General features: G+C 41.4%; 1 protein-coding gene across 5 annotated transcripts in view; it reads right to left on the bottom strand.

Moving 5' to 3' along the window:
• Positions 1-2,910: 2,910 nt before the first annotated feature.
• The window catches only part of P4HA2 (prolyl 4-hydroxylase subunit alpha 2), a 30,584-nt gene continuing 12,953 nt past the window's right edge, over positions 2,911-20,541 (bottom strand). For 2 of the 5 annotated variants that reach the window (XM_074838744.1, XM_074838745.1), the window contains 11 exons: positions 19,249-19,386; positions 17,757-17,996; positions 15,791-16,002; positions 14,821-14,997; positions 10,900-10,970; positions 10,567-10,666; positions 9,367-9,420; positions 6,803-6,868; positions 4,647-4,715; positions 4,113-4,209; positions 2,911-3,446 (listed from right to left, as the gene is read on the bottom strand). In XM_074838744.1, the coding sequence (XP_074694845.1) occupies positions 3,376-3,446; positions 4,113-4,209; positions 4,647-4,715; positions 6,803-6,868; positions 9,367-9,420; positions 10,567-10,666; positions 10,900-10,970; positions 14,821-14,997; positions 15,791-16,002; positions 17,757-17,996; positions 19,249-19,386 (1,295 nt within the window). In that variant the 3' untranslated portion in view covers positions 2,911-3,375. Of the gene's footprint in view, positions 3,447-4,112; positions 4,210-4,646; positions 4,716-5,596; positions 5,623-6,802; positions 6,869-6,936; positions 6,997-9,366; positions 9,421-10,566; positions 10,667-10,899; positions 10,971-14,820; positions 14,998-15,790; positions 16,003-17,756; positions 17,997-19,248; positions 19,387-20,541 lie in introns of those variants that run through there. The other 3 variants (XM_074838747.1, XM_074838746.1, XR_012625013.1) reach the window with 3 other exon arrangements.

The following is a 20,541-nucleotide window of genomic DNA, read 5'->3' as shown; positions in this document are numbered from 1 at the left end:
ATAGAACCAGAGAATCGTTTAGGGTGGAAAAGACCTTTATGATCATCACATCCAACCAGCAGCATTCAGGCCAGGGGTTAAGAAACCACATGCTCAAACTGGATGTGGATTACTGGCATGGGCTGGGGGTGGTTGTTCTTCTTATGACTACCTAAGCCGCAATAAGAGATTATCTTTCCATGAGAGCTCACATGGCGTCTGCTTTCAGCAGTGCTGGTAGGCAGAGCAGTGCTTCAACGACCATCAGCAGGCTGACTCTAACAGATGTGACCTGAAGACCCCTCTGAAAGGTCCCAAAGCACTTCAAGGTGTCTGGCAGCCACTTGTCCGCAGTAAACCTTTGCAGTATGTATGAATATCTGTATTAAGTACCTAAAGCCTGTGAAATAAGTCAGCAGTGTGTCAGGAAAAAAACCATTTCAGTCTAAATGAGACTTAAGTACTTACTGTACCAGTGATACACTGGCAGAAATTCTATGCCTAGATGGCAGAAGACTTATTTGTTCCGGCATCTGAATCTTAGATCAAAAAACTATCCCATAGGCTTAATTTTAGGCTAATTGCCATATTGTGTTCATCCTCTAGAATGACAGGAGACAGAATAGAGAATATGATCTGCCAGGATCCACAAACAGGACTGGGAGGTTACTTGAAGGGCCATAAGTGACACTATCTCTTGTCTAAAATAACTATTATTCTTCAGATCAGATTAACAGTAAGTGAATCCTACACACAGGACAAAAAGCAGCTTCGCACTCGAGCAGTTCTGCATCTACACTCATCACATCCTACTTTAGGCATGGACTGGAACGAGGTGGAAGACAACAACTCAGAAAATAGGATAGTGTTTCTCCCAGAGAAAACAAGCAAGTAAAGTTATCTTTAGAAGTTCAGTATGATATAACACAGCTAACAATGGTATTTCCCAGCCAACTACTCTATTTCAGAAGTGGGATGTGGAGATTTTTGGCCAGAGTCCTGATGTGAACTTTATCTGTCAACATACCACGTTGACATAAAGTCTAAGTAGATTCCTCTTCCTCCCCCTGAAATCCAAAGTGTTGCAACCAGAGACTGTGGCTTTGGCTCATCATCAGTTCTTCTTCACATCTTTGAGGCTGTCATATGCTGAGTGCTTTGTTATAAAGCAAACCTCCTTATTTCCTAAGTTTATGTTGTGCTGAGAGATTTTACTAAGAAAACTAGAGGTCAACAATGAAATATTCTGAACAGCCAGCCAACAACCACAACATTCATGGCAAGTGAAGGAGCCCTGTGAGAGATTAGAGAGCAACTATTGAGCTATGCTGTGCTAGGTCATTAAAGCTTTTAGGAAAAAAAAATCTTGCAATTCCTATACCTACCTGCTGTAACTGTTCACACAAAGATTATTTACAAAACAAGATGCTCCTATCAATTCAGTATCATTAACAACTGGAGCTCTACAAGCCTCTGTCTGGGCAACCCAAGACCTCTCCTCCAACCAGTTGTGTATGTTTAACAGAAAAATTAAAACTTTAGTGAAGACATGTACTTAGATGCTGCATCTAAAAATAACTAAACAAAGCAATAACCATTAAATCCATAAATTCCTCACATGTAAAATTGAGGAGCACACAAACATACATTGCTAAGTCACATTGGTTTATTACCAGTACAGTAAATTGATGATATCTGCTATATCTAACACATAAAACCCTTCTGCTCCATAAGTCTTTCCTAGGAGGACAGCGGGGGCCTTGCTTCTAGTCCTGCCTGACAGCAGGTTTAAGCACTACCTCACTCTAGCCCACGCAGTCCTCACACATCAAGCAACAGCCAAGTACAAAGGAACCCAACACTTGCCATGTGACAGTCATGACTGCAACTGGATATTTCAGTGTAATTGAAGTTTCTTTCACTTTCTGAGGCCAGTTTCCTATGTTGGTATATTAACAATTGCCCAAGCTAGTCTTTAAGCAGTAACTCATGGCTGTAAAACTACCACCATTTTTGGCTTTAGGTTTCCCTGCAGTCACCCATATTCCCACAAAGTCATGGCCACACCAGAAGTGGCCAGCAAGAGATGTGAAGTCACTCCTCCCTCCCTCCCCAGGGGCATATCAATACAACAGTTTAGTACTAACAGCAAGTCTCTACACTTCTGAAACACTTGCTTATTTCTCCATATCTTTACTCATTTTAATTTTTTTAGCAATTAACTGTCATTTCTTCCGAATTGTAACTCAGAAATACGATTTCCTTCCTACTGTGGACAACACCGTCCTCCATGTGTTGGCTTGTGGCCATTACACACATGCTAACAAAGCAAAAACACAAAGGAGAATCTGAGCTCCTGTGTTCAAGGGGCATGATTATACCCCACCTGTCTGAAGGGCAAGACCAAACCCCGCTCCAGTCCACAAAAGTAGATTAAGATTTGCTTGCAAGCCACCCTACTGACTTCAGTAGGTGTTCAGCTCCACCAGATCAGGTCTTCCTGTGGTAAAAAACACGGTTTTATCAGCCTACTTTTAGAATCAATTGTCAAAAGTGTTGAAAGTCTTGAAAGGCTTCCGATTTTTGTAACTGCATCAAAAATAGATAGCACCCCATAAGAGAAGAGTTACCACCACCAGGAAAGGCTTCTCAGAAGTGTGATACTGAGATCACAGTTGCCACTGGCCCAAAATGTGCAGCCTGCCTGCTCCCAGGATACATTATAGTTTCAATACACAAATTAAACCTTTCCAACTTCAGCAGAAAGTGCAACAGTTCTGTGTCATGTGCTGGAGCCTTAAATAAAACACTGTCCAAAACCATGACATTTTCTGCAGAAAAAGGGCAACAAAGCAACACACCCTCAATAAAGAAAAAGATAAAGGCCCACTGCTCCCTAAAACCTGATAAGGACACAGAATAGAGAATCACTTTATGGAAAGAACATTTATTTTTGTTTCAAAACTTGTGATCCATAGAAATACAATAAAATCAACATGTACACAAAACTTTAATAAACCAAACTTTGGTTCAAAGAAATATTTAACATCTAAATCTTCTGAGGTACAGAAGGCACAAGACCAGGCACCCACACACACTGAATCGCCCACAGCACTGTTTGCACCACTAGTACAGAGAAAGTTGGGATGGTGGAAGGCAGGTCAAAGACGGATGGCAGGGGTGGGGGGAACATGGAAATAACAGCAACCAAAACACAAGTATGTGTACAATGCCATTTACTTTCTTTCTTTCACAGGTGTTACATATTTTGTTGTCCTTCTATGATAAAGTGCCAGGACTCTTGGAGAAAAAGATGGATCATTTCTTAGAAATGAACTGGAACAACCAACAGTAGAAAAGGAGACAGAGAAACAAAGGCCCGCAGCAGGTTGGGTTTCAGTCAACCTCTGTTCTCCCACAAGGTCTTAAGAATTCATTTCCTCTTTCATGAAACCATTTGTTTGAAACTGTGGAACAAGGATGTGAAATTAGTTACCCGCCACATACCCAGTGCGCGTATCACCGCAACCCAGATGGCTACCTCAAGTAAAATCTCATCTCTCAGTCTGAGGATCCCTGCTTAAACCTCTAGCCATCCAGTGGGAAAGACACAGGAAGATGCAAAGGGCCAGGGAAGAAAGAATCTTTCCAGTTGCACCGTTCTGGGGCTAACAGTGACAGAGCAGTGTATTCTGGGTCTGGCATCATTTACAGATCAGTACCCTCTGGTGCTCCAAGGGAACACCTTGGAGCCTGGGGGAGGTGGCTATGGGGAAAGACAACAAAGCTTGAGCAGCTTTCAGCAGTTAGCAGAAATCCCCAGTGTCCAGACATTCACATTTACCCTACAAAGAGCTCCCCTCCTTCTGCAGTTAAAATGATGCACAAGTCTTTGTAGGAACAGACCTGACTCTAGTCAAGTGATAATTCAAGTCACCCTGATGCTGATCACTACACAAACCTGGTGACATTCCTACACACTTTGTGCTGTCATTGACACACAAAACAAACCCACTAGAAAAGCTACAGCTGAACAACGCTGCTGCTTAATACTATGTGATATTGATGGTGGAAGGTTTTATTACACACACGAGCGTTCCTTCAGGTTTTGTTCCTAAAGGAGTATTACTTACCCCATTTACATCCTACTAGTACTGGACAAGCTGCATGCCTTGTTCTATAGTCACCCTCACCACTTCTGAAAAGATTGTACCAAAACACTGCTGTGCCCTGAAAAGTGAAATTGGATCTGGATTAGTCAGAACCTAGTCAGTGTAATTATTCAGGTTACAGTATAGGGGGGAAAATGTCTATGAATTTAGCTGCAGGCTCTTATGAAGCACTTTAACATAGGCCACCACTGACAGCACGTGAAAAAACCCTTTAGTCCCACTCTAATTCAGCTGTGTTCAGAGGAGAGAGGAGTTCTACCTGAACACAAGTTATGTTATACAGCTCGACACAGAAACCGTTCACATTATACACTGTAAAACAGAGGAAGCAGCCCTGTGGTCTACAGGATCAGCCCCAGCTGCCCTGACACACAATCAAGTTGCAATGAACAGCACTTTGTCACCTCAGCTGACTGAGATGGATGCAGGACTGTACTGAGGAAGAGACAGTAACAGGAGAGAGGAGAAATCAAGCAAAACATAAACAGACTTTACCTTCTTGGGCCATATTGCTGCCCCAAAATCTGGGAAAACTGTAGCTCCTCCAGCTTCTACATCACTCATCTGAGAAAACAAAGCCCACAAACTCTGTCCATTTACAAGACTTTTTGTACATGCAGTCCCACAAGCTAGAGTGCCCCAAGCCCTAACAGAGATTTCTACTCACACCTCCACACAAGGCACTGATGAGGAAAGGGTGCACTTCAGCCAGCACAAACTGCACAAGTAACAGTACCTGCTACTGAAGGCTTTCACTTCAGCTGAAGGCTTTTATTCAGCACTTCATCTAGATTATATACAACCTATTGCACAATTAGCCATGAAGAGTTGTGTACCTGCAGTGTTAATAAGCCAGTACTCTAGAACAAGGGAGAGGACTTCAGAGTAAATCCGTTTCAAGAATTTCATTCCAGTTTATGATCCAATTAGGAAAACAAGTGTCTGTTAAACCACATGTTTCCTCATAAATTGAAACCATGTCTTTGGAACTGATTTTCGTAATTTAGTTTATGCATCTTGGTCAACCACTTCAAAAACTAGACAAACTATTAGAAAACCTCACTTTCTGCACTGTTTCCGAGCTGTTCACCAGTGATGTTATGCCACTCCAAGCTTTAATACAGACAGCTACGTGGCTCTAGAGAAAAGCATGTATCTTTATGCTTTGCTCTTCTGCACTGGAACGAATTTAACCCTACTGAATTCATCAGTAACAACAAATTCAAATCCAAAACCCACCAAAATTCCTGGAAACACTCCCATTAGGAACAGAAAGTCTTTCCACTGATTTCAGTAAGTTTTTGATCAGATTCTAATTAAAAGAAACAGATGAGTCAGATCCAGCTCCCACCAAATTTAAACAGCAGAACTACTATTAACACACTCCCCAAGTCCCCACATTCTCTACTGTAACTTGGATTTCTGTTTAAAGCAGATGTTATTACCACTCTGGTGTCCTCCTGCTTGGTACCTACAATAAAAGGGCATAAGATGCCATAGGTGCACAGGTTTTTGCCCCTTCCAACTAGAAAGCACGTGCATGCAACTTTTCAAGTTAATACCTACGCCTTAGCAACACAACCACTCTTTTTAGTAAGGGTGTTGGTACATGTGTATGTTCTACACGGGACATACAAGGGTGAATTGCCTTTGACCATGTACAACTGGCAGAGAATAAGGTGCATATCATTCGCTCTAAATCAAGGCTTGCCCAAGAGTCTGAGAAAAACAAAATACAGATTGAGACAATTTAAAATTAAAGCCTCTTATCAGCAGACTATTTCACAGCTACCTTTCGTATTCTGATTCTTGTTTCGGAGATTGCTTCCTCCCCCTGCCATATCAAGTGGAAAGTATTTCTGGTTCTGTTTTGAGCTGCATTTCACACCCAGAATACTATCCCAGCCATAAATATTTCATCACAGAGTTTTAAATTTGAAGGTGTATCACTCAAAAGTTAACCACAGATTAGGTAATCCTGATTACTGATATAATATGTATAGATCAATAGATATTGTCAGAAGACCACTGTGAAAACATTAGGCCATTAGTATCAGTGGCAGTTACGTTTGATTCCAGTGTACATGATCTGTAGGCTGTATAATGCATGCAACTAATGAATCTTTTCAATTCTGCATTTGTAACTGAGTTGTGCCAACTTTATTAGCCATCTCTCCTCCATTTGCTGAAGCAACAGCTATGCCAGAGTAACTCTAGCTTCAACAAACAGCTAAAATGAAGGCTAACAGACCACAACATCAAGTGCTGTCAAACAGTGGTGGAAGAACATGACTATCTGACAGTAAACGGCTGATAGTCAAGTTCTCAGCATACCACAGGAGTACCCCAAGCACTCGCCTTTGAGAAATAAGCCAAATTCTCCTCTCCCACCAACAGGAATCCAATGAAGTCAAAGATTTCATAGTAGAGTGGCCAAAAGGGGAAGCTGAGCCCTACATTCAAGTTTTCTGCTCTGAGGTTAAATACCACCAGAATTCTACCTACTCAGATGGGACAGCACCTGATGCTGCAAGAATAATGAAACCCCTACTTCCAGACGCCAGGGAATCTCTACAAATAACCAACTGCACAAGCTGTAAACAAGATGCTGCTAAAGTTACACTCAATGCATAAAGGATCATCATACTTACATAGTTTAAAAAAGTGGCCACACGATTTCCAGTCCCTAACCGCTTGAAAGCATCTGGCTCATCTTTCTATAAAATTAAATGAGAATAACTGCAAACTTCAAGCTCACGGACAGCAGACAAACAGAGGTACTTACATAGTTAAGAAACGTCGCTAGCCTATTTCCTTCCGATTTGAGTGTGCTGTCAAAGGGTCGCTGTAACAGACAACAACTTTAACCCAAGTTCCAAACAGGCTCACACTAGAGTTACAGATGTGTAGCTCTGCAGAGAGAGATCCTTAAGCCCAATTTAAAGAGTTGGGATAGAAAGGGGACAAATCGATACAGGGCAACATTGAAGCCATTACAAATTGCAGCCAGGGTGCATAACTGCATGCACATAGCACTCAGATGCTATAAGGAGAAGTAGCACTGAAGCAATTCGTAGGGCAGAGTAGAAGCAATGTTTTCAGGGCCTGTGGCATTGATGTTGTCCAAGTAAAGTTAACAACACACTATTACTATACCAGACACTGATCCAAAGTCAACAGCTGGGCCATATATGAAAAACTTGTCTTCAGTGGGCTTTAGATAACACATTAGATTCTCATAAATGTACTAGTGGCTCAAAGAAATACTGTTATGAGAAGAAAAAATGCAATTTTTGCCAGCAGGCAAAATTGCAGAATAGCAATAATCAACTTCTTTCAGGTGGTTGCCTGTCTAGGAGTAAGGACCACATCAAAAAGATCAAATTGTCTTTACTCTCTAGGAACTTTTTGAGTTTTGCTGAAGTATGAGATCACACTGGTGCCAGTTTAGAAGCGGAAAGAAGATCTAGAATACCAATGTGTCTCTCCTCCCTTAAAAAAATGCAATTAAAAGTTTATTTACATTGTTAATCATCCGGAAGCAATTTCACCCAGGAGATATTAAGGTGCACTCTTCTACACAAAACCAATAATCTTTAACATTTAAAAGAAAAGAAGAAAATCAGCATTAGAAAAGCAAGAAAAACCACAGCCACCATCTCAAAGACGTTATCGTTCAATCTGCTTTAAGTGTATTTCAAGAAATAAGTCTTTCCTGAAATGGGTTCATAAGAAAAACTCTTGTGTCTGCATACACAAAATCAATCCAAAAGAGCCACCACAAGAGCACTGAGAGAGGGTATTCCCTGGTTTCTGCCACCACTGCCAAATCCAGGTCCAGCCAAGCATTTCTGAACTTCAATAGATCTCTCCAACTTCTGAGCAACCAATAAAACCTCAAAATTGTAATACGCAACTATTAATGTGTCCCTATTTGAGAATTGAGGGGAACAAAAAGCTGCAAGGCTGATCAGGAGATGGGGAGATACAACCTGTATTTCAGTACTGAAATCTGTGATGCACACAGAGCCTGGAGGACCAGTCCAAAACTATGGCAAATTCTGCGACTGCCTTGCATTAACTGATGACTGCAGCCAAGGTTACATGCCAAGTGGAGCTCTGCTCCAGCTGCCTGATCCAAAAGTAAAGTCCACCCTGGCCAATCTGATGGCTGAGGTCCTCGAGTTCAAAGGCTCTGAAGAGAATTTAAGACCATTTGCTTGACTCAGGAAACGAAGCAGTCTTAAAGTTAACAGGAAAATTCTCTCAACAGGCCAAAGCTAACGAATATGAGCTTCCATAGTGTGGAGGTTCAGGATTTTTTTTATTTTTAGTTTTTTTAAAGAGTGCTAAGTTGGGTGGCTCCAATTCTGCACTCAATTATTGGGTTGCACTCTGGCTGTGGCAATGCCTTCTACCAGGTAAAACCACTGGGACAGCCTGAATTAAGCCAGATTCCGTTGAAATGCCACGGTTCTACTGAAAACCAAGGCATCGGATGGATTTTATATTTGAAATGACCGGTCACCATAGCTCTTCAGTATGATTAGCATGTTCATAAACCCCGGTTTAGGGTAACAAGATTCTGTTCTTCTTTTCTCCCCAGTTATCTGCCAGGTAGAGCCCTCTAGTGCCTAGTGTGGATCCAGCACCCACCAGCTGCAAGTTCTGCCCTCCTGAACACCAACCCAAGCCCTCTTCGGACCCTACAGCTACAGACACACCGAGGGTTTTGCCAGAAGGGCTGGATGACCCATGAAAATTTCTATAACGGCTACTTTTTTGGAGTGAGGTGGAAGGATGCCTCCTCCTCAACCAGCTCCTGCCAAGGGCTTTAAAATATCCACCAAAGGAGGACTCAGACAACCTTGCTGAACTCAAAAGCTGGATAAAACAACAGACTCAGAACCCAGGGCTCGCAGACTTCAGTTTTCAAATAAAGAAATGGAAAGAGCATATTCAAATGCTGCATGACTATCCTTTAGTGTCTCCACACTGTGCAAAGAACCAAGGTGACAAAGATAAGCAGGCAGATTTGTTCATTGTTCTCTTGAACTTTCAGCAGAGAAGGCAGTGCGAGGGCTTTTCAAAAGTCATCATCCATCCATGCAACAGGGCTATACGTTAAGTGTTTTAACAGAACACAGTTTTCTCTCAAAACAAACTGTTGTCCCCTCCCCACCCCACCAAGAAATAACTGAAAGTGTGATCTTACCCTAGAAAAATCAAAGTGTGGCTCGTACTGCCCTCCCATTCCATAGTTGGCAACCTACAGTGTGGAAGAAGAAAGCATAAACATCCATTGAACTGCAAGCGACTGCTGCAGGAGATAACATTCACTCTCAGAAATCCAAAACGTGCTTTGAGAAACAGCACTTTGGCAAGACTGTTATCTATAGCACACTTAATTTCTTTTTATGTTGCCGGAAATGAGGTACGCAGATGAGAAAACTTAAGTGCTCCTTTCTTTTCACAGTTTAAGGGTTTTGCTGAGAATGTTTCTCAGGGCCAAACGTTTCTCAATGGCAGTACTGTACTTATCACTACAAAAGCCAGTTTAACATGAATTAGCAGCAATAGTTTTACCACTCTTGCTCCCTCCTCTGAAGAGGGAGCTGAGTGCACGTAGTTCTCTAGTATGTGTGTCCGAACTAGGAGACGGAAGCAGATTGTGTCACACATGTACAATCTGTTACATAGACATGTCCATCCAGGAACACAGAAGGCTTAAAGTAGCTTAAAAGCACCCCTTTGCTTACTTTATCTGAGGATCACATAACATAAGATTTTAGTTACTCTGGGGCTGCACTTAACATGTCTCCCAGATCACTGCACCTGATTTCTGTGGATAGCCAGTAATCAACAGTACTTCAATCAGGCTCTAAAACAGGAATTCAAGGAGCATGGAGGAAGAGAAGGAGTAAACAGGCTAAAGTACAGCTATTCTGGCAGTGCTGTACCACTTCCACTTGCCTGCCTCCCCCCAACAGCCAAAGATCAGAATTCATATGAGAATGTAGCAAACTATGAAAAGTATGAGTCTTTCAAAGGTTCAACTAGGAAGGAGCCTCAACTTTTGCAAACTTGAAAAGAAGTGGTGGGCATTTCCCCCAAAACAAACTGGTAAATCAGATTCCTGCACAAAGTTATCTTTTATTTTTTTTGATATCGCCACCCTTCTCTGCCTGGCACACAAAGGGAAAGCGTCTACCTGCCAGGTCCTTAGAGCCAGCAGCAGCTGGGAATGCCCCACACTCCTCAAACACCTCACTTCCCTACCCTGTGTGCACAGTCAGACAGGAGAACCCCTACAAGGGGCTGCGTGAGAGCCAGCCTAGGTTTATACCTGCATAAGCACCAGACCACCCTGACCAGCACTTATTTTACCAGGATGAACTCAGACAAGTGCACCAACCTGCAATAGTTCAGCCGTTTTCACTGTTAACCCAGTGATCTGCTGCATTCGTTGATTCACCTTGGCCACAACAGGATCATCATCTTCCTCCAACCATGAGCTGGGATAAGGGAAGGATTGAAACACGTTATTTTAGAATACCAGCCACCACAACTGATTTCCCAAGGCAGAAGGATTGTTCTGCCCTCAGTCAGATGGCTAAAAGCCATTTACCACGCATTTGTTGTGCAAGCTTTTGCTGCATGCAAAGCAGTTCCAAGTTTTCAGCTGTAGGTAGCAGATGACAGCTGTTAAGCACAAAAACCTTAAAACTAAACTCTTTTCTGGGCTTACCTTTTTGATACCCTGTAGCTAGCCACTGTAAGGACACCGGTTTTGGGATCACGTACTGTGGCTCGTGCCAGCTGTGTCAAAAAAATCCCAAGTGGGAAGAAACACATCAACTACAGGTTAGAAAAAAATTTCTCTCATCTTAACCAAAATCAACACCTGATTTGTCCAACTTCGATGTATCACTGGATGAAAGTTACAGCTCCAAACTAGAGTTTGTTTCAATTTCATGCTAGAACAGTACATGCAGAAATACAAGTGCAATCCATCACCTGTATTTGATCCTGGAAAAAAGAGTCTGACTGACTGTACAAGCCATCATATTTATTAAATCCATGAGTACTGCTTACTGAACAGGTTTAGAAAATACTTTTTTAAAACAGCTGGAGTCAATATTAGCAAGAGAGAACAAAAACAAAAGTTAACAACTTATGAAGCCCAAGTTCTTGGCAAAGAGAAAAATCATTGGATACTCTGTAAATTTAATCAGCCTGCTCCTCATGTGAACTGAAAAAACCCAACCTCATTCTCAGACAAAAAACAAGTGAAAGCTTTTATAGGATGAGTTACAAATTACAGGGCAGGCAAATGCAGTGGTAGAAAACTCCTGAGGGCAACTCTCAACATCACCATGCTCAGATTTTCCAGTTGGAAGATGCCTGGAACATCTAATTCAGAGACAGTTTGAGATACGTTATTACATTATGAAGGTAACTCTGCAAAAAACACAGCGCACCTACACATTTTAAACAGTAATGCATCGTCACTGTTAGGCCACATCACCAAATCTGCTGGAAAAATTTGGAAGCTGGCAAAGCTGCTCAGGTTTGCTGTGGGGTCAAAGCAATAGACTCCTGCTAGTGTGGCACAACAGGTCGCTTTGGTTTTATACATGTAGCTGAGAACAAGAACCGGGACACTCCTTTGTTTGACTGTAAACTCAGACCACATTTAAATTTAACTCCTACAAACCACAAACACTTCCAATCATGCCTCCTTCCTTCCACTTAATTACAGGTCACAGAAAGCCTTTTTATTTGCATTTTCTTCGGAGCATACAGTCATTATTTCCTTCATTTTTCCTCAAATAAGTCTCCAGCCAGCTTCACAATCTATGTCAGCTGTCTTGTCCCTATACAAGAGTTCTTGGCACAGCTGTTGCTGTAATTCTGACTCACTGTTATTTTGTTCTAGATTTCTCCTGCATAAATCATAACAGAAGAGACAGGCTGACTGAATGTTGTTCTTCACTTGTGCAATGAAGCATAGCTTTGGGGATATAATTTAGCTTCCCAAACTTTTCATTCTGCTGCCACTTTCAAGCTTGTGTATGCTTGCTTGATTTCTGCACCTAGCATTTGATCTAAATAAATCAGAACTAAAATAAGCCTGACTACATTCATATTATTCCATAACTCCTCTTCTCTTTCTGATAGGCAGGCTTCTTCATTTAAGACATACAATCTATACCCCACTTGGTCTAGGCAGCTGATACATGTGAGGCTTCCTCTCTCAGGGTGAGAGAGCAGCCTTATAATAGGCAGTTGCTAGGCTTTGAAGAATCATCATAACACACTGATGGTCAGGAGCTTCATCCAGTCTTCCTCTTAGAGCCTGCATTTAGTTGCCTTTTCCTTCTGAAATTCTGCATTGCTGAAATCCTATAGCACCGAGTCCAAAGATACTCCTTTGTCCCCCTCCATGCCATATTTCTGCCTGTTCAGGCATGCCTGTATTGCAGGTAACATCCAGAATTTTGGGAATAAGCTTCTCATACTTTCACAGCAGACCTGTCCCAATGCTATCCACACCAATAAAGCGAAAAATTTGCTTGACCCTTCCCAGTCAGCTCTGATGTATTGCCTGGAAATTTGGAACTACTTTTTGGAACTGGAGTGAAAGTGATTGCGTTTTGCAAAACAAGCATAAAACCAGCTTGAATACAGCTACTCTCAATCACGTACAGATGTTGTTTCTCTACAGAACAAAAAAGTATTGGCAAGTGTAAACTGCAGATAATGTTAAAGTGCTTGGACCCAAAAGTAGAAGTTTCTTGCAAATGCATTTTAGAACAAAGGAAGCGCTCATCTTTCTGAGCCCAAAACTAACATACTACAGAGTTCTGTCTGAAAGCTTCCATGATTATTAACTAAAATTTCCTGGTTGAAATTAAGCTATAATTATTAAGGACTACCTTATCACAGGACTTACATTTTCCATTCTCTCAGTACTGCAGAACTTAAAGCTATTCCTGCAGATGAGCTATAGACAGGTTTAGCAAAAACAAGAAAATGGTTCCTTTTTTTTAATTGAAAACTTTCATCTGAATCTTAAGACTACAGTTTTTACCCTCTTACAGGACTGATCCCAGTTCTACACTACACAGATTATATGAAGAATTCCTCTGACATTAGTAAGACCCAAAACTCAGTGAGCAAGACTTCAGACTTTCCATAAAACTTTGAACAAAAAGGGAAAACCAAGCAAAAAAGAAACCTGCCTTATTCAGAATGTGCTTAATTTGATAAAGTAGATTAAGTGATATGCTCTATTTGAAAGTTTCCATTTTATCTGAAGCCCTTGAAGTTTTATAGTATGATGTAATAGGAAAAAGTCTCCATTTATGGAGGTGGGAGTCCTCACAGACAGGAGTGTTCTGCCAACACTCCCATAGCTGGCTGGGAATCCTAGAAGTCCAGTTTCACAAACATCTCCAATTATTAATGTGCTCAGGAAGCACCAGTTTCTCAATCTGTTTTTAACTATTTATGTTTCTAAATGGAAACACACACAGAAGGGTAATTCCTGACTGGAATTTTAGTACCACATTTCATAGCAGTAGCAAGAAGAGTCCTGAAATGAACTGTTCATCTATAAGAACAGAAGTGTTTTAGTTTTAATGCTTGTCAGACCTGACAGAAAAGTAAGGTGTAGCATCTACTTTTGGCAGAAAGGAAACAGTTCAGAAATTCTACATCCAGAAAAATCAGACGAGGTAATTACTAGCTTTGCATTAGGTAGCTGCTTTTTTTATTGCGTGCAGAGTCACTAGAATTCACACCATGGGTAACAGGTATTGCACCAAAACTAGAATTCTCACTCAAAGCTGCTGCCTTTGAGCTGGATCTACCCTCAGCATACTGAAGCCATGGCATCTGTTTCTCTGCTGCTAGACAGCTGTCTAGGTGGAAGAGTCAGATCTAAAGTGCTCTGGGAGAATGACTGCATTGTGAATTCATCCTTACAAGTACTCCAACCTTCCCAAGTCCCAGACTGGGAATTACTTCAGAGCACAAATGATTTCTCCACTCTGTTAACTGTATCGCACTATTCCCAAGGAGCTATGCGTGGCTGCAGGAGAACACCGTGGTTCCACTCACGGATGCACCGTGGCACCTAAAGCACCTCTCTGCAGGTCTAGACTACAGTTTAAAACAGAAGCAGAGGATTCCAGGTTACCCAAAGTAATAAAAAAAACCTCTAGATATTCTTCTAGCACAACTTAAAAAAGACCCCACTGTTTCTTCCCACTTCTGTTGGGATTTGGGCTTTTTAAATTTTGTTCTGAAGTTTGGCTCCATTTCAAACGGCAGACTTAAAAGTATATTGGACACCTACTCCTACCCCTAAGCCAGTCAGTCATCTACCTTTTCAGGTCTAGTCCCTAGTTCCCTAAAAGGTTTAAGCCATTTACTGAGAACTTTGCATAATTAAGTGCAACAATGCATAAATACCTTCAGGAGCCTGGGCTTTATGGTCCTACATCACCAGGCAGTTTCGAAATCGTTCCCCTGAGGCTCACAGCTGCAGTGTATCATCTGTAGTATGAAACCAGATCTTTCAAATCCTTTGCCTAGTCTTTGCTAGTAGAGATTAAAGCACGGAATTAGCAGTCATTAGCAAGATGGAAGAGGGGAAACTTACCCTTGGCTTAGCTAGTTGTTTAATTTTCTCAATTTCTTCATCAGACATGACATCATAGTATCGCACAATATGAGGGCTATCCCATTCATCTTCCTCCTTGAAGGGAGCTATGAGCAGATGAGGGTTTCTGTTTCCATCATGGTACCTACAAAACAGCCTTTTCTGTCTTCGAGGTGTCTGAAACAAAACACCAAACAAAATGTTGTTTGCTCAACCACTTTTCACAAACTTAAGAGGCAAGACAAAAATCAAAATGGGCTTCATTCCACAAACACCGGAAAAGCCATCAGCTGACTAGCAGATTTAAGAGGTAAGCATGAGTGATCCTGCAATTTACTGCAAATAGAACAACCTCAATGTATGCCACTCAAGATACCACTGAGCAACATCTGAAACACTAACCTTTAGGAGAACTAAATCACAATAGGTTACAGATTAAGCAAATGACTACACAAACAGCAAGTCATAAAAAAAAGTCTGATGGTTGTAATTAAGACTATGCAGATGGAACAAATGGGTTCTTTTCCCTGCACTCATAATTAAAGCCATGTTTGTTGAGAGGTACTGGAGACTGGTTGGTCAAAACAATCACCTCAGAAGGACATGTCTAAGATGCAAAAGGGATGGAATAATGTGATTCCAGCAGTGTGGCAAAGCATAACCAGCTCCCAGTGGAAAAAGCCTCCTAGTACAGCTTATAGCCAGCATTTGAAATGGCTGAGGAGACAGACTGAGGAGAATCAATTTTCAGCAACCTTTAAGAGGTACAGTTGAGAGCTGGTTTTCTGTCTAGGACTAACAGCTGGAAAGGCCAGAACAGAAGGTACAAATCTCAGCCTGGACAGAACTACATTTAAATTTTTCTTTAAAAAAAAAATCTTCACAGAAGGCAAAACTTATCACCTCCCAGCAAGCTTGATCACCCTCACACAAAGGCAGCACAGTCAGGAAAGTCTTGCCTTTCTCTTACCATTTTTACCCCTTCACCTCTGCAAAGGGCCTCATAGATGTCACGTTCTGGCAAGTAGTCAAGAGGCCTCTCGTAGGCACCACTTTGCACCACTGGTTCTGTTGTTGTATTGGTCTTGTTTACTGACTTCTCTTTCTCCTCCTCCTCTCTCTCCTTCTCCAGCAACTTCTCAAAGTACCGCAGATTACTGCCTGCTCTCTCATGAGCACTGTCTTTGAGAGAAGAACAGACAGAACCAGTGATTTATGCAATCTCAGGAACTGTTAATACAAACAAGTCTTTGTATCACAGCAATAATTCTCCCCTTCCTAAAGCGTTATCAGCAACCAAAGGCACTGCCTTTAGTCTGTGCTGAAAACCAGCGCTGAGAAGTTTCTGTCTTTGCAGGAAGACAGGCATATTCGTGAAAGAATTGTTTCTGGAAGGACCTATCACAAAACTTGTTTATCAGTAAAAAAGCATAGAAGTTTTTGGTCTTCATATCCATCCTTTTCTCTCAACTTTGCTAGCCAGTTCTACCCAAGATAAGCAGATCACAGAGCTCATCAGCAGAGATCCAGTTAGTCCACCTGTTGCACCCCTGCTCTCCACCATGCTTCTCATCCACACGCTCTAACCACTGGCTGTAGTGAAGTCCCAGCCACAGACTTCAGGCTTTCTCCAAAGTCGGGAAGCTCAGAGGTGTGTGTCACTGCTTCACAGCCCGTCTAGACATCTATAACGGAGGTATCCTGGATCACTAGCATCATTGGACCTATCATTAGTGATTTATTAATCACAGAATCATCTCAGCTGGAAAAGACCTTGAAGATCATCTAGTCCAACCATTAACCTAACACTGACCATTCTCAAAATTAATGATGCTGGTATGAATTGATAAGCATCATCAACAGACCTTTACTCAGCATAACTAAGAAAGAACAGTTTCCTGTTCACCCCAAAGTGTTCCTGGACACTAGCACCTAGGGCAGTTCTGACCTTCACAAGCTTATTGTGTTTATTTCATTTAATTAAGCCAGAAGGCCACAGAAGTCATTAGAGCACAGACTAACAGTGACCAGAGAAGGAAGCTGAGTCCAGAGCAGAGGAAGCTGCTGCTCCCAGAGGGGACTGCCAAGTCTGTTCCACTGCTTAGTGCTGATAGGATCTGCATTCTGCTATCAGTACTAAACCCTGTTACTGCAGAGGGAGCTAGATTCAACACATTCATATTCTCAAAAATTTTAATCTATGAATTCTAACGTCTGCAGAAATTACACTGATACATATTTTTCAATGTAAAAGCTCCACCCACTCTCAGGATGCAGCTAACATCTAAACTAAGAACTATCAACATTGAAAATAACATACAAATACATACACAGTAAATGTTAATTCTAATTGGAGAGGATAAACCTTTCCAATGCAGGAAGTAGGCAAAGTTGTATAGGAAGCAATGCTTATTCACTTAAGAGAAAGCCAGAAACAGACCAGAGATAAAAGGAGATTTTAAGAAACTCAATCTGTTCTGAATATTCAGAAATAAATGCTTTAAAATCCCAGGCAAAGTATTCTTCTGGCATCAGAGTACCTGTACTGAGGAGTAAATAGGAATACATGAAGCCTGGAGGACTTTACAGAAGATACAGCACTCTGCCTAAGTCCATGGTAGCCTTGATCTCCAGCTGAGACAAGCCAGCTTTTACCACTACCAAACACAACATCTGCGTAGGCTGAAGCAAAGCACACAAGTACTGCAGTCAGACACACATTTGGTCTTTGGGTAATAACAGCACAGACTATAAGACAGCTTGTTAAAGATACTTCATGTATAAGTACACTTTTTTTTCCAGGACCTATGTTTATTGCAAGCCACCTGGCAGGATATCCCTCCAGTCAGCTCACAGTATGTATGGGCCATGACTGTTCCTGGCTCTGCTGCTGGCAACACTCCCCAGCGCTAGAATTGTGGGGTTTTTGTTCTTACCGAGGGATATCAGACGTCTGGTAAGCTCCATGGCTCTGTGTAAATCCCCAAATTGGAAAACGGCATAGCTGAGATAATCTAGGATCTCTACTTTGCTGACTGTTGTATCCTCCCCTTCGTCGTGTTGTTTTAAGGCTTGCTCCATCCAGAGCACGGTGTGATAGTAGTCTCCATCATTGTAAGCGGTCTTCCCCATACCAAAGCAGTCACCTACTGTCAAAGAGGATCTATATTTTGTTCCTAAAACCAAAAAAAATAGCTTTAAATAATCCACACAGAAGCATCTTTGCCTTCAAATACATAAGGCACATTAAAGAATATGTGTAAACAGATGCTTTTATCATCCAAAAAGGTTTCTAAAAGACAATGCTTTGACAATATTTTAGGTTCTGTACTAATCTGATCACCTTCAGAATTAAACATTAAACTCTATCCCAATTCTGTGGCATTAATTCCTTTGGAAACCAACAGAAGTTTAACAGAAATTACAGTGTTAAGCTCTTGTGCTTTCTGTTGCAGACAAAGGCAGAGCAGGCTAACAGCTTAACAAATTTTACTGAACCTACAAATTACCACTGTTAAATGATCAGAGAAGCCTGACTATACGCAGAGCTAGCTTGTTTGCTCTTTACTGGAGATGTATATCTGTGCACAAGCAAGCTGATTGTTATTTAGACAAACTGGGCATCCATTTGACTAACTGTGCACTGATTTCCACTTACTCCAGCTCAGCAGATGCACAGATAAGACTTAATTTTAAATTCATTGTCAATAACCTACATATAATAAGTAAAAGTGTTTCGTCAGCTCATCTACTCACACTCTAATGAAGCCTATTCAGTTTGTAAACAGTGTGTTGCTAGCAACCATAGCCAGTTTCAGTAAGTCTCACAGAAGTATCAGCAACAAACAAAATTTATCAGGACTCAGCTGCCAAAACACTGAAGCATCCCAATATATCTATGTACTTTCCAAAACATCTGTGGCAAAAACTTAGTCCCCATTTCAGAGAAAGAAGGGGGCAAAGTGATTCAACCAAAGCCTCATGGAAAGACCAGAGCAAACAAGAACAGAGCCAAGCTTTGCAAGAGCCACCACAGCAAAGAATTATGGAGCAGCTCCTTCCCTTGGTCCTTAACTTATTGGGGACAGGAAACACCCATAGTATTTGCTTCCACAGAAACCTGCACAAGAAAGTCTGTTGTCCTTTGTGGTTTTGGTATAGTGATCATAAAAATCAGCATTTTCTTTGAAAGTAATACTAATTAAAAAATGCTAATTGAGCTGGCCACTGCAGACCACAGTGCCTTGGCTTGGGTGGGAACCTCAAGGTTGTTCTCAAAGTGACAAAGTAAATATGTCCTCGAGCATCTAAGCTGCACGGACTCTCAGCACCATGGTCCTGCCCCACTACTGGAAAAGGGTTTTTGGAGAGTTTGAGGATGTTACTACCTCCTTCCTTTTAAAGGAGAGGAGAGCTTTGTGCACTTACCAGGTAAATTTCCTCGAGAGAGAGTTTCAGGATCCAGTTTGTATGTGTCCTGCAGGCGCATCAGAGCCTTTGCAGCTCCAGTCTCATCTTCTTCAGTTGGAAAAAACTGACGCTGAATTGTAAGATTTGCAATAAAGCCTTTGCAGTAAGAGGGAAAGATGTTACTTCCAAAGTTTGAATAAATACCAGTACCAGATTAACACAGAAGAGGAAACATCTGCTTTGTTTTGGGAATTGAGATTCAAATAATCCAGATTTAAAGCCTCTTATTAGGCTCTCAAGTTATAAAAACATTGTTTTCTCCCATTTTAAGGAATAATGCACACAACCAAAAGATACAGGATGAATAACTAAAACCCTCGGTTTTCTTGTGCCACACAATTACTAAAGTACAATGTGAATCTAGTGAGCTTTGTTTTCCTGCAATGTCTCTTTCTAGCGTGAAAACTTAACAGGTTTCCTCAGTTCTCTTGCAATATCCCCAGAGACAACTGCAGATCACAGCACTGGACAACAAATTCAGACTCTGTACTTCAACCTGAGAGGCCAAAGAGCTTTTCAAATCCCAACCCAACAACAGAGACCCTGATCCAGGATCCCCTAAGTAGGTGTAGGACCTTCCTCAGTAAGAGGCTTTTAAACCTGACAAGTAAAATCAGGGGACGTCTAGAAATCAAATTACATGCACTACATAAACATATCAAGGTTACACAGCAGGTTGGTGGGGCAGAAGCAGGGGCAATCAACTGAAGACAAACCACCCAGCCAATTCCAGTCCCACAGCAAGCAGAACTGGAAAAGGAAGCCTTTAGAAAAAGAATTAATGACAGAAGTACTCAGTAAAATTGAGTATTTTATTTCCATCTAGGATGACTATTCCAAAAGGCAATAAAAATCTTGGCTGGAAAAAGCTTCCAAGTACCTAAGCTTCAGCATATGCAGAGTAGAAAGGGAAAACATGCAGTGTTCTGCCTGAAAAACACAGCTTCTTCTGCCTTACTTTCAAGGGGTCCAGTAAAAATAAACCTACATTTTAAAAAAATTAACCTATGGAAGCAAATTCAGGCAGACACTTTGACAATGACGCAAAAGCAAAGATTAGTACTGGAAACATTTGATTTAAAAGGATAGATTTACAGATAGCAATTGTGTATTACCCTGTTATCAACAGACGGACTACAACAGCTGCCAACTGTTAATGCTAGGGCTGATATCAAATCCCTCACCAATTCTGTATGGGTCTTATTTTGACTCTTAAATCTTATCTGCTGTTCAACATGATCAAAAAACAAT

This window comes from Strix aluco, chromosome 13, assembly GCF_031877795.1.
Source record: "Strix aluco isolate bStrAlu1 chromosome 13, bStrAlu1.hap1, whole genome shotgun sequence".
In the NCBI taxonomy this organism is placed as follows: Eukaryota; Metazoa; Chordata; class Aves; order Strigiformes; family Strigidae; genus Strix; species Strix aluco.
The sequence above is the reverse complement of the archived record's forward strand: the minus strand, read 5'-3'. Positions and strand labels throughout refer to the sequence as shown.